The sequence below is a fragment of the Mytilus californianus genome, unplaced genomic scaffold (genome assembly GCF_021869535.1).
Source record: "Mytilus californianus isolate M0D057914Y unplaced genomic scaffold, xbMytCali1.0.p SCAF_1, whole genome shotgun sequence".
NCBI classification, from domain to species: Eukaryota; Metazoa; Mollusca; class Bivalvia; order Mytilida; family Mytilidae; genus Mytilus; species Mytilus californianus.
The window spans coordinates 134,000,301-134,015,809 of NW_026262581.1; the positions used below are offsets into that span (position 1 = coordinate 134,000,301).

General features: G+C 34.0%; 2 protein-coding genes across 2 annotated transcripts in view; one reads left to right on the top strand and one right to left on the bottom strand.

The window, feature by feature from the left end:
* LOC127735389 (transcription factor BTF3 homolog 4-like) overlaps positions 1-15,509 on the top strand; it is a 198,597-nt gene that overhangs the window by 135,460 nt on the left and 47,628 nt on the right. The gene's annotated exons all lie outside the window — the stretch shown is intronic.
* On the bottom strand, positions 185-12,268 carry LOC127735409 (40S ribosomal protein S12-like). Its single transcript, XM_052245587.1, has 6 exons — positions 12,204-12,268; positions 7,860-7,904; positions 5,492-5,620; positions 4,945-5,047; positions 1,834-1,935; positions 185-284 (listed from the first exon to the last, which is right to left on the bottom strand). Exons 2-6 carry the CDS (start codon positions 7,877-7,879, stop codon positions 222-224), a joined length of 417 nt encoding a protein of 138 aa, XP_052101547.1. The 5' UTR covers positions 7,880-7,904; positions 12,204-12,268; the 3' UTR covers positions 185-221.

Sequence of the window (15,509 nt, forward strand, 5' to 3'; positions counted from 1 at the left end):
ACCACTTCATCTGTTCTTTATAGATCTTTTGTATTGCAAGAAAATGCGTGTATGGTTTAAATGAAGATTTAATGTGACAGGGTATATGCTAAATCTATTAACAATGTTGATGCTGTTTGCTTATTGGAAAGATTAATTGCTTAACATTGATCAGCAAATGTTTCATGCATATAGAAGACAAAACTTTCTTCCTCTCAAAACTTCACATTTTATTTGAAAGTTTATTTCTTTGATCTGAAGTATTCATGAAGAACATCCAGAGCCTGTGATTCTTTTCCATAATCCTGAAAACAGAAATAATACAAATTAAGTCAATTCTCAGGTTTAATCAGTCATAAAGACAAATAGAGTAATGACTTATATTGTCCTTTTTTAAACACGTCTATAAAGCAAGTAGAATTGTTCCATATATTGTAAATCAAATGAAGATGTGTTGAGAAGTTTAGATGTGAGAATTTTTTGATACATTGTTGTTGCTTAAAAACTTGACAAGAATCAGCCCTATATCCCATTGCAACAAATCTTTAAAAACTACTAGTACTTCTGTGACTCGCCTTCTACCCGAAGTCACAATTAGCACCAATCAACTCACTCCTGTGACTAGTCTTCTACCCGTAGTCACAGTTAGCACCAATCAACTCACTAGCTAGATCTCAAGATTTTTTTTACAGAATTGAGCTAAGGTGAGCTAACAGCAATCTTTTTTTTATCAAACAATGCCTAAAATTTTGGGTTTTTTTTTTTTCTCCCTTTTAACACAAAAGAAGTTGTAAATTAAGGACAATCACTAAAATTATTCTTTAAGCATTTATTTCTTCTTTTTACTAATGGGAACTTTCAAAGTGCATATGAGCACTAAAGGGTAAAGATTGCATTCATTTAGCATTGTTAACTAAAAATTCAATATTGCATTGTATTAAGCCTTGGATATACTATGAAATTTTCAAATACAATTGACCACAGACCACAATTAAATTCCCCTATTAAGTTCTTTATAACGTTTTGTTTCATTAAAAAAATTGCACCATGCATTTTTGTCAAATCTTTCGTGTGTGTAATGTATAGTACTAGTCCAAAAATATATCCAAAATTCAGAAAGATTGAACTAATCACTCTTACAAATTTAGCCAATACACATTCATACCCCTATGGACAAGTCAAGAGATGTTCCGAAAACTTTTAATATCACCTTTTTGCACCTGGCCTAATCACTCTTTCCATATCAAAATCAGTTAAAATACAACATCCAAAAGTTTATTTCACCTCTCTTCTTTTAATTCCACCCCAAAAAAACTAAGAAATGAGTGAGGAAGGGAAAGAAAAAAAAATTAAGAAAAAATACACTCTAATTAAAAGGAACTATATTCGTGGACAACGAAAAGCGGGATCATTAATTGTGGTCTTGGGCCAATTACAGACCAAGGAAGATAACTCCAATCTAACAATGACATCGATATCTTGAGAATTCATGCAAAATGCACAAAACTGCAGAGTTACAATTTTCTGCAACACATAAGTGACTGGAAAGCTAAAGCATTTTCAGAGCTGATTTATTTTGCAATACATTTTATGGTTATAACCTCAGAGTAGAAAATATTTCCGTTGCATCCACATCAAACTTCAGAAGAGGGAGCATGGGATTCTTCATCATAGGCTTTATTTTTTCAGGCTCAGTTTCATAAAAGGTGGGATACAATTTTGCATAAATTTGATAGGAAATAACATATAAATCTATAATAGGTTTTATCCTCCATCAACAATGTCAGTCTCAGATACAGTAAAACTCTTGTATAGATGTTTACTGCACAAAGATTTTAAGGGGAGATAACTTACTTTAACAACTACACAGCTACAGCCAACAACTTTCCTGGCCTTTCCTTCTCTATCAATTTTGCATAGTCCAGCCCATTCTCCTAGTTTCTTGCTGTCATCTATCTGTAAAATTAACAAAAGAGCATATTTCATAAGTACTGTACTTTCAAGAAATGCATGTCTTTTCACAATACAAATTAAATGCTTCACAGCATGAAAGTTCTTTCAAACAAGGGAATGCATGTAGCAAAAATCTGTCTCCCAATATTTCATTATCAGTTACCCAAAATAAAAGACAGCTTTACTCACTATTTCATAGACTCAATCAATACAAACAATAAACAGGCTGACGGTCATTCTATGCATTTTCAATTATAACCAATTAAATTATCCATTCTCTAGACAAAATCAATTAGTACTTGTTTCAAGTTTTAAATTTCTTAATTGGAAAGTTCACTTTTCCCACCTTTCTGGCACCTAAACAGACTAACCCATGTTTTTCCTGTATATATAACGTGATTAATCCCTTACAACAGAAAAGTATTAGGAAAATTTCCCATACCCATCACATAAATACACTGGAATGAGAGAAACAGGATGCTTAATTTTTAAGAAGTTCATTAAAAAAATTCAGGATGTGTCTCCTGTGTAAGAATATTTCCTTGCAGAAGATTTCATACACTATGCATGACTTGGGTAAAGAAATATAGTAATCCCTGGAATTCTACTGTCTGGCATTAAAACCCTTGCTAAGGTAGGGGTGCATGTTTGGCTGTGCTGTATAAATATGCAGCCATGTCCAATTTGAATGGGGACATTTAATCTCTTGCCTCATGTAGGACGAGACCCATACTTGCTGCACATCAAAGAACAATTGCAATACGTCTCTGATGGTTCTGAAGGTAGCCTGTTGCATAGCAAAGATTCTGTCCTATCCAACATGCTGTAATTTTATAGAGGCAGTTTAAATCTCTTCATTACATCCAACTCAACTTTCAGAATCTTCCTATTGCATTAATTAATTTGTTCCCATCGTGAATAAGCCTGAATTATTTCAATTGGACATTCAGCAATCTATCAATCATACACTACATTTGTATGTATATTATTTATAAAACCTCAGAGTAGAAAATATTTCCATTTTATCCACATCAAACTTCAGAAGAGGGAGCATGGAATTCTTCATCATAGGTTTTAGTGACTGTTTTTGTAAATTGTTGAGGCTCAATGAAAGTTATTTACTGGTCATCTCTAGACTTTTGCCATCCTGCAGTAAAACCCTTGCTAAATATGGGCATATGCTTGGTTGGGAAGCATATATAAAATACAATCACAGATGGGTGTGAATTTAGATGTTTAATCTGAGGCTTCTTGTCTTGCAAATTACAGAATACTTGCAACAACTCTTCTTTGAGAGGTCCCTGCTGCATGACAAAATTTCTGCCCCATTCTAACTTGCCCTCGTTTTCCAGTGGCAGTTAAAATTCCTGCCCGTCACCATACCTCGCAGAACCTTCAGTATGTAGATTTGTTAATTTGTTCTCTTCCACAATATACATGAAATATTTGCCACTGGGCATTAATCAAGCAACAATCAATCAATAATTCACAGTATATTTATAATATTACTTATAAAACCTCAGAGTAGAAATAATTTCCATATTATCCACATCAAACTTCAGAAGAGGGAGCATGGAATTCTTCATCATAGGTTTAAGTGACCGTTAACTTTCAATTGTTGAGGTTCAATGAAACAGTAATTTACTTCAAATTAAGAATGTGATTAAACACTATTGGAAATCAAAAAAGGTTTGAATATGATACAATGCATATAATTGACTGCCATCCATAGCTCTTGTCTACTGGCACCAATAAAGTCATGACTTCCCATTTACATTTAAATTCAAAAGATATATTTCTTCTTCCGTCCCCACCCCCTCCAAAAGGGGTTAACTGGGGTATAGACATATGGAAATTGAGACACTTCTCCCATCTTTAAGAAAAACCCTTGCAACATATGGGCATTTGTTTATCTGTGAAGGATGTATATTTCAGTCACAGCTGGTTGGAATGGGGATGTTAATTATGCTACATCTAAGAACTCTTGCAATAATTGAGGGGTTCCTGATGGTGTTTTGCAAGAAAAAATGTCTGCCCCTATCCCAACATGCCCTCATTTTCCTGAGGCATTCCAAATTTTCACCTTCATGGCCAACCTACCCATCAGACTATTTGTTCTCATTATGAATATGCATGAAATATATGCCACTGGACATTAAGCAAGCATCAAGCAATCAACCAAACATTGTGTATATTATTTATAAAACCTCAGAGTAGAAAATATTTCCATTTTATCCACATCAAACTTCAGAAGAGGGAGCATGGAATTCTTCATCATAGGTTTTAGTGACTGTTCTGGTTAATTATTCTTTAAAGATCTTCTCCACTGGCACCATTAAAGTTAATTTTATTTACAAGATATATTGACTGGGGTATAGGAATGTGTTAACCTCTGAAGTAAAAACGATGCTTAATATGGGCATCTGTTTGGTTGTGAAACATGTACAATAATGTCACATCAGGTTGAAATAGGGGCATAAAAACTCGTGCACTAGGGTGCACTTTGAGGAACTATTCTTTGAGGTCTTGATTAATCTAAAGATCCTGTGTCTATGCTTTGCTTCCAAGGATCTGACAATACTTCATTTTACTTTCTGTTCTTGTAATCATTATATCAGCCAATGAAATTGCAGCCTTCAAATTTTTTAAGGTGTGTGTGTCAATTTGACAAAATCTGAGAATCTGGATAAAACTCTATAATAGAAAGTAGAACTAAGAGATCAGATCCTTACAAGCCAAGCTAGGACACAGGATCTGTATTTCAAGCAAATTGGGCAAAACTTTTAATTGTATCCAACTAGTACCCTCATTTTTAGTGGGAATTAAGATGTCCAGCCCTCCGTCACAACAAACCTACCTTGCAGGATCTACCTTTTGTATTAAATGTTAATTTGTTCATGTCCTAAAGGTGCATGAAATATTTGCCACTGGACATAAGGCAAACAACTATCAATCAATCAATATATATCCATTGTTAGTCTATTTATATAAATAATTGAACTTAGTGTATACCTTCAATAGATTAATGCCATGTTCTGTACAGAGTGCCTCAACTAACTTCACATATGCTGGTTCATCACAGTTGTTGGCCAAGATGCAAAGATGAGCTTGACGTCTGAAAGATGAATAGCATTTTGATTCTGTAGATTAGCATCAAATGATGTTCAGGATTTGTTTAAAGAAATACAGTTGATAAAATTAAGAGAACGGTCTAATGCATTCCTCTGTATATAGTGTTAAATGTCACAATATGTATTCTAATTACAATCTCTTTTATTTAAAGGGAAAACTTATATTCTTTTGTATTGCTTTTATTTAGGGAGTCTAATGCCAGATTTAATCTTCCCATAATCCTTTTTCTACTCTGAAGTAATATGTCACTTTCATTTGCCGCCATAAAATATTGAGACTTGCTAATAATAAATTTTAAACAGCTTTTTGCTTACTTTTACAGTCTTTAAACACTGATAACAGCCTCTTGCTGTCGGAGACATTGTGAATCAGTGATGCCTCAAGAATAATGAATAAAGCTGTATAATTATATATATCTAAAACTTACTTGTCAAGTGCCTTGGCACACTCATGAAGGCCTCTTGCTAAGCCATCGTGGATTAAAGATGTTTTGAGAACTTCCTGTAGGGCTGTATATATATCCATACTTCCTCCTGCTGCCATGGGAACATCATCTCTGAAAGCAGAATTTTAACTCCATGCTACCTAAAGTTTTCATAAAGTTACTTTTAATATGAAATAAGATGTAATCAGAATTTTAATGAGAAAGCAATCTAACATTTTAAATTTTCACAAATAGTTCCATCATGCTTTGAGAGCAAGGAGGGGTGAAGATTGCTTTCAATTTGCATTGTGAAAGTAAAATCTAGCATTTTATCGTATAACATACAGATATTTTGGAAATGTTGTGAATTTATTTCTTTGTCATAAAATTGGTAGACTAGTTAGTTTGATAAATCATATGATACTTTCTTTAAAAATTGTGGATATAAACAGGTTCTTTTGTAAATAATTGAAAATCTGAGCATACATTATCAATAAATTGATAGATACAATGTATAGTCATGGATAGAATCTCAAGAATGTACACCTCATTTTGTGAACTCACAAAACACATATAGAGAAGAGATTGAAAAACAGCAACATGCCAGTGGATATAGATCCTGTTGGACAAGTTAGGGCATAAAAATAACATTTTCAATAACAATTGATCTCTAATGGGAGCTGTATTAAATTTTCAATCAGCACTAGGTAATAGCCTTAGATTTTAATGTTTTTTTTATTAAACAGAACATTGTACCTGAAATCTACTTCCACTGTCTCAACAATTGTTATAGACCTTCGAAGGAACTTATTTATCAAGTTAGGTTTACCTGATTCAATAGTATCAAATAGGTTTTTAAATTCTAATAAAATGCTCCGCTGGGGGCGCAGCTTGATACGACCGCAGAGGTAGAACCCTGAACAGTTGGAGCAAGTATGGACACAACATTCAAGCTTGATACAGCACTGAATTTGGATTGTAATTAAATATTTGACACAGCATAGGTTTCTGACACAGAATGTAAGTGGTCTAAGAACTTAAAACTTTTTAATTTACCCATTCAAACCATATCATTATTATTTGCTTTTTTATATAAATCAGAAATAACCAATTTAAAATGGAAAATTCTAAAGAAAAAAAAGGAACCTCCCCCCCCCCCCCCCACCCCCCAAATTTTTTGAACCCCCTTATGATTCATCACCCCCAAACTCAATCCCAGCCTTCCCTTTGTAGTATGGTACCTTGCAGTACAATTTCAGAGAGATCCATACACTTGCACACAAGTTATTGTCTGGAAACTAGAAAAATGCTTGTTTTTTGGCCCCAAATTCCTCAACGTTTAGGCAATTACCCCATAACTCAAACCCAGCTTTCCCTTGGTGATATGGAACCTTGCAGTTCAATTTCATAAAGATCCATACACTTACACACAAGTTATTATCCTGAAACTAGAAAAATTCTTGTTTTTTTGCCCTTTTATGGCCCCTAATTCCTAAAACTTTGAGGAAATTACCCCCAAAATCAATCCAAGCATTCCCTTTGTGATATGGAACCTTGCAGTACAATTTCAGAGAGATCCGTACACTTGAACACAAGTAAAATATTGTCTGGAAACTTGAAAAATGCTTGTTTTTTTGCCCCTTTTTGGCCCCAAATTCCTAAACGTTTAGGGCAATTACCCCCAAACTCAAACTCAGCTTTCCCTTTGTGATATGGAACCTTGTTGTACAATTTCAGAAAGATCAATACTCTTACACACAAGTTATTGTCATGAAACTAGAAAAATGCTTGTTTTTTGCCCCTTTTTGGCCCCTAATTCCTAAAATTTGGAAGCAATTACCCCCAAAATCAATCCCAGCATTCCCTTTGTGATATGGAACCTTGTAATACAATGTCAGAGAGATCTATACAATTGCCTCCAAAATCAATCCCAGCATTCCCTTTGTGATATGGAACCTTGTGGTACAATGTCAGAGAGATCCATACACTTACACACAAGTTATGTCTGGAAGTTACAAAAATGCTTATTTTTGGCCCATAATTCCTTAACTGTTGGTACCATAACCCCCAAAATCAATCCCCACCTTCCTTTTGTGGTATTGAACCTTATGGTAAAATTTCATTGAGATCCATTCACTTAAACTAAAGTTAGAGTGCGAAAACTAATGTGTCTTCGGACGACGACGCCGTCATACCAATATACGACCACAAAAATTTTTTTGTGGTCGTATAAAAAGCAAGAAACTAAAATAAGACCAGGCACCAAAAAACAATAATGTTATTTGTTAATAGAAAGATGATAAGTGAGGGCAATACGTCACATGGGGATTACAAAAAACATTTTCTATTTTGTATACAAAGTATTACATACCCTTCCGTATCCGATGCCATGTTTGGTTTGGAGACGGACGTCCTTCTGAAATTACATTAAAACAAACACATCATAACTTACAAATCTTTACACAAAATGCCAGCAATCACCTGAAGTAATTTTACAAATATATACCAAGGCTTTTCTCAATTTGTTTAAGGAATAAAATTGTACTTTCTTGCCTTTTATTCAGTGTCTGAGTGCCTGTCATATAAATTGTCAAAGAAATAAAACAAGAAATCTGCATTGTATCATTTACCTTTAAATCATGATAACTGCTGATACAGAATTTTGAAAAAGGAGGGGGGGACTGGGCCCCAAAATAGGCAACATTTGGAAAGTTATATGTGAAGATTCTATGTATTGACCATTAATGTAGCTCCGTAAAATGATGGCACTCTGCCCCCCCCCCCCCCCCCCCCTCCCCATTTTTCAGACGAAACGTATCCATTTCTTACAACTTATGTCATTGTCGAAACAGATATGTCCAAACTTAACAAACTAGAGGCTCCAAGGAGCTTGTGTCGCTCACCTGATATTTTTATTTACAGTTGATGCATGAAATAATGCAACCCTTATACATTTGCTTTAGTGTGTAAGTTATAAGTCAAAAACTGCATTCCCCCCCCTCCCAAGTTCTATTTTTAGCCATGTCTGACATGTTGGTTGGCAGGCAGTGTCATTGGACACATTTTTTAAACTAGATACCCAAGTGATGATTGTAGCCAAGTTTGGTTAAATTTGTCTCAGTTGTTTCAGGAGAGAAGATTTTTGTAAAAGATTACAAAAAATTTCGAATAATTGTTAAATTTGACTTTAAAGGGCAATAACTCCTTATGGGGTCAATTGACCATATTGGTCATGTTGACTTATTTGTAGATCTTACTTTGCTGAACATTATTGCTGTTTACAGTTTATCTTTATCTATAATAATATTCAAGATAACAAAAAACAGCAAAATTTCCTTAAAATTACTAATTCAGGGGCAGCAACCCAACAACGGCTGGTCTGATTCGTCTGAAAATTTCAGGACCGATAGATCTTAACTTGAAGAACTTTTTACCCATTGTCAAATTTGCTCTTAATGCTTTAGTTTCAGAGATATAAGCCAAAAACTGCATCTTACCCCTATGTACTATTTTAGCCATGTCGGCCATCTTGATTGGTGGGCAGGGTTTTCGGACACATTTTCTAAACTAAATACCCTAGTGATGATTGTGGCCAAGTAGTTTCAGAAGAGAAGATTTTTGTAAAAGATAACAAAAATTTAAGAAAAATTGTTAAAAATGGACTATACAGGGCAATAACTCCTTAAGGGGTCAATTAACCATTTTGGTCATGGATACTTATTTGTAGATCTTACTTTGCTGAACATTATTGCTGTTTACAGTTTATCTCTATCTAAAATAATATTCAAGATAACCAAAAACTGCAAAATTTCCTTAAAATGACTAATTCAGGGGCAGCAACCCAACAACGGGTTGTCTGATTCATCTGAAAATTTCAGGGCAGATAGATCTTAACCTGATGAACAGTTTTACCCCATGTCAGATTTGGTTTAAATGCTTTAGTTTCAGAGATATAAGCCAATAAATTGCTACACTGAGCGCAGCTGGATACGACCTCAGATGTCCAACCCTGAAAAGTTGGGGCCAAAATGGACACCATATTCACGCTTGATACAGGTCTGAATTTGGATTGTAATTAAATTTTTGACACATAATAGGTTTCTGACACAGAATAACTGTAGTCTAAGAACTTCAAATTGGTTATATGATTTTAATTTATATTCAATTTTTTGCTTTTGTGCAATACACTATGGGAATTGACCCCCCCCCCCCCCCCCAAAAAAAAATTTTACCCCGTTTTTTGGCGTTTGTGCAATACACTATGCTGTTGAATATTAACCCCCAAAAAAAATATTTGAAGAAATTTTTTTTTATTTCTGAAATCTGAAATCGAGAAAAATTGTCCCCCTCCAATTTTTTTCACCTCCCCCGTTTCTCTTATTCCAAAAAATAATTCTTTCCCTCAAGTTATGGTCAGTATCTCAGACAATCATCATTTCTTAATACATAATTTACAAGCAATGTAAGGGAGGTAATCAAACACTGTTATTTAAATTGATTTGGATTTCGATTTGGATTACCTCCCTTACATTGCTTTTAAATTGTCTCAATTGTCATTTAACCAGAAAAACCCTTGTTTTCCCCCTTTTTGTGCCCCTAATTCCTAAATGGTTTGAGCCATAACCCCCCAAAGTCAATCCTAACCATCCCTTTGTAGTATGGAAACTTGTGGTATAATTTCAGAGAGATTCATACACTTTTAACACAAGTTATTGTCTGGAAACTACAAAAATGCTTATTTGGGCCCCTTTTTTGTCCCCTAATTCCTAAGCAGTTGGGACCATAACCCCCAAAATCAATCCCAACTTTCTTATAGTGGTTATAAACCTTGTGTTAAAATTTTATTGATTTCTATTTACTTATACTTAAGTTATTATCCAGAAACCATCTGTCTTTGGACGACGATGTGATACCAATATACGAGCAAAAAATTAATAATTTTTGCGTTCGTATAAAAACTGCATGTAACCCCGTGTTCTATTTTTAGCCATGTCGACCATCTTGGTTGGCAGGCGGGGTCATCAGACATTTTTTAAACTAGATACACTAGTGATGATTGTGGCCAAGTTTGCTTAAATTTGGTCCAGTAGTTTCAGAGGAGAAGATTTTTGTAAAAGTTAACAGACGCCAAGTGATGAGAAAAGCTCACATGGCCCTTTTATGTTCCTGATAAAATTATCTACATTTAACTTACTTGTTCAAACAAAGTATATGTTATTGGAAGTTACTTATTCTCATTAAATGTATTATGTTTGTTTAATAGTAGTCCGAAATTACTCTGACGTCCAACGGCTGTTTTACCAGACAAGCTGGGGCCGTGGGACGTCAGAGCTCGTCCCATATCAAAAAGTGGATATTTGCCCGTCCAAAATAGATGCTCTGCTTCGTCGCTTCTGGTGCCAACGGACGGCCTTGGAATTATATAAATCGGGTATCAATTTGTTCATTTTTCATTTATCTCTTCATTTATGTAAGTTTCAACTTCCTGCCACCCTTTATTTTCTCATATTTAGACAGTTTTCACAGTGACCCACCGATTCTGGCATTTTGACTGTCATTTTGAAAGATTGTCATGTGATCACGAGAAAAAAGTAAGGCACAATGGACTATGGGAAATGATGTTATGCATATGACCCTAGGTCAATATGAATATATAATCTAACATCTCGCTCATTTACGATGCAAGCAATGTAAATATCCGAGAGCTTCCGAATGTTATCGTGGTTGGCACTAAATGCTTAATTAACGATCTCCTTTTAAGGAGGTGAAAAAATCGTGGTTGGCTACTAAATGTTAAATGTCGATCTCCTATAAAGGAGGTGAAAAAAGTATAAATATTTGCATATTTGAGTCTCGAGGTCGCAAAATCTCTTGTAACTTGACGTCCATTTGAAAATAAAAGTAAAAATGTCTGAATCGATGGGTCACTGTGAAATCTGTCTAAATATGAGAAAATAAAGGGTGGCAGGTAGGTGAAACTTACATAAACGAAGAGATAAATGAAAAATGAACAAATTGATACCCGATTTATATAATTCCAAGGCCGTTCGTTGGCACCAGAAGCGACGAAGCAGCGCATCTATTTTGGACGGGCAAATATCCACTTTTTGATATGGGACGAGCTCTGACGTCCCACAGCCCCAGCTTGTCTGGCAAAACAGCCATTGGACGTCAGAGTAATCTCGGACTAGTTTAATAGCAGTGCCAGATAGTAAGGTTACAGAAGAAAACAAAAAAATGGTAAATAAAGTGAAAAAAAAAACACACTATTGCTAAAATACATCTTCATTAACTGCTCCAGATGGTTTTTGTGTTCTTTTCTATCTGATATCTGGCAAGTAATCTGTACTTATCCTCGTCATCTTTTACTTTAGGACATTGTCTGTTTGCATTTTGGAAGATGGGGTCATAAACCGTAAAGTTTTAACTTAGAATGAACCTGAACAGACATTTGATACGACCTTATACATTGACATATTATATCTCAACTTTAATAATGAATTGCAATGAAATAAAGTCCAGCTTTCAGACTACATTACGAGTGCACCCAAAAAAGAGTAAATGGTGTAGATGTAGCCGAGTATACACCAGTTTTATAACCAAATATGTATCATTTGAACACAGAAACATTACATTACATTGATATGCAACAGGAGAAAACATATGACAATAAACTTTAAAGGATGGCAACAGATTAAATTTTCGAATTACTAACAATGATGTCCAAACGTGTAGATAAAATTTAAAAAGGAAGTCCAATAATGACTTCCGGAACAGTGAAAAGAATGATTAAAAGACAGATTTTATTTTGCAAAGGTAAATAATTACAGTTGAAACCTTGGACTCGTATGTATATCGTGAAACACGTCCATTTAGATTAAAGGTATGATCGAAATCCCTTTTCAGGATATTTGACTCTATAACTACAACTGTAGGCGATTTTCTGCATGACATTCTTAGTTCAAGACAAGCATAAAATGTTTCTATTTTATATGTAACCAAGGATTTGTATCACAGGCACTTGTTTATCCATGGGAAGATCCGTTACTATACGTTGATAGCGGATCTTCCCATGGATAGCTGCAAGTGCCCGTGATTTGTATAGTAAGATCTACTATACAAATCCTTGATGTAACTAGATTCTGACTGACAATGCACTGTGGGCATTGTTTCATTGAGGTAGCCGGGAAGCAGCTTTCAATTGTTGTTATCTCATTTAATTTTGTTTAATTAGAGCATTTGTCTTATTTTTGTGTTTGTTCGTATTCTGTTTGCCCGAAAGTTTTACAAATCAAATCAAAATCAAATCAAATCAAATCAAGTTTATTGTACAAAAACAGGCCTCCAGCCCACGGTACATTTATAAATTCATAATTTATAATGCCAACTACAGTTTAATAATAACATATATTAAACAATACAACACAAACATATTATACAAATACATATATATATATATATATAATCTTATAAATTGCAAAATGTTTTAATGCTCTTTAATAGACCAGTATTTGTAATAAATTAATTTATTTACCAAGTATATTCATTTTCATAAAGTCACAGTGACAAAAGTTTTACGTGACAGGAGTGGGATCGATGATTCCGGAAGATGAATTAATACAACTGAACCTTGAAGTAAAATTATAAATTTTGAGATCTAGAATGTTGAAAGCTAAACTGGAAATGGAAGAAAATCCTTTAGAACGTGCTACAAGTTCTATACGCATTCTACTATTATTGTTCAGTCATATTGACATTTTTGTTGACCTTTTTATGATTTTATATACCGTTTAGTGGCTAGTTCCTTTTAATCTGTAATAACTTTCAATTTTATGTGCAAATACGAAAATTGGTAAACAATTGTGATTAAAGGGAAATAACTCCCAAAAGGAAGTAATAGATGGTTTCAATCAATTGATAGTTTTGTAAATCTTTTATTCTCAATCTTTTTCACAGGTTCCAGTTTCTGTCTATTCATTATTTTTTTCATGATGATAAGCAAAACGTAAAAAAAAGTAAAACAATATGTTGACCTACGTGGAGTAAACTTATTGTTTCAGTCATATGGACAATTTTACAGATCTTGTATTGCCCACAATTCTTAATTTTGTTGCTAACAGATTCTGTCTATCTGTGAAACTTTAAAAAGAATATGAATCTCATTAAAATCAGCTGTTAGTTTTCGCTACGATACTCTCCACCCTAGAGGGATTGTAGCGTACCAAAACATCGGATTTAAATCAGATATAAAGAAAATAAGCAAACATGCTAAATAATATTAAAAAAAAAACAACATTTTAAGGCAATACAGCTATACGGAGCCAATATATGGTTTTAGTCATATTGGCATTTTTGTGGATCTTAAATTGCAAATTATTTTCAACGACTGTATTTTGGTCTTTTTCCTTTTTTTTAGCCATGACTTTTATTTTCGACATGAGTTTGAATGTTCCTTTGGTATCTTTCGCCTCTATTTTACTGTTTATTAAGGAATGACTGTAATATTTTTTCTGTCTATGAAGAAATAACATCAAAAATGTGGTGCACACTGAATAACCCGCGTAGCGTGTTATTTAAAAGCCTGCACCACATTTTTGAGGTTATTTCGAATTGACAGAAAAAATATTACAGTCTTTCCTTATAATTTAATTCTTAATTCCATTTTAAGGAGTAAATCACGAAAAAACGTTGATCAATGACGTCAAGGTCACATGACAAAATTATGTTGACGTCAAGGTCACATGACAAAATTATGTCTATGAGTTGATAGACAAAAAACTTTCAGCCAATCAGAAGACGTGTTACATCCAAAATTAGATTATATGAAAATAAGAAAATGTAGTATAATTGCCTATGAGACAACTCTCCAACAGAGACCAAATGACATAGAAGTTAACAACTATAGGTTATCGTACGGCATACAACAGTGAGCAAAACCCATACCGCATAGTCAGCTATAAAAGGCCACAAAATGACAATGTAAAACAATTCAAACGAGAAAACTAACGGCTTGATTAATGTAAAAAATAATGAATGAAATACAAATATGATTTGCAGCAACAAACGACAACCACTGAATTACAGGCTCCTGAGTTGGGGACAGGCGCATCGTCGGGATAGGAGTACACATTTTTGTTTAGGGGCCAGCTGATCCGGGTGCGGGATTTTCTCACTGTGTTGAAGAAATGTTGCATCTTCAGTTTAATTTTTGCTCTTTGACCGGCTCTTCAATCAACTGACAGCAGGATACCTCGAATAATCACTTCGCCTTCGTTCGATTACTCATTACTTATCGAAGTGAGCGTCCTGAATACGACATGACTAGTTAGGGCTGATATTACTATAATACGATTTCTTATCAGTTATGTACACTGTTAAACAGGTTCTCCGTAAATTCTCACTGCAATATGTTACAATTAAGACTCGTATGTCATCATAGGGGCTCGTATCATTGATGTGTTTTGGTGGGAACTGGGACATGATGCATAGTATTTATTACCGATTTGAATAGTTTGTAAAATCAGTAAGCGATATAATTCATATTAGATTACAGTAACATATTTTGTTAGATTAATGAAATAGAGAAAAGGTTCAGAACTTGTATAATTTATTTTAATTTGAAATTCATTGAGTTCTAATTTATATTGTACTCATGCTATTATTCTTGAACCGTCAACGGTTAATAATTTTATATTTCGTTACAGGGTCTTTTGTTACCAACTATATTTTCGTATCATAATAAAACGAATCCTAAACCTGAGATGTGTTATTTGTGTTTCTGAAAACCTAGGAAAACCACATGACTACAGTATAATAGTCCCAGTGTGGGAAATATGATTGTGTCAGTCGACTGGTATGTATTAGACGACCTAATACACAATCTAAAACGTATGGTTCTTTATACCTTCTCTTCTTTATGTATATAGAAAAACATCAACTGGTCGATGATTACTTTCTGGCGCATGCCTGGTATAACAGTATAGTTAATAATTACAAACTTATTTTTCTAATTTTATATTAA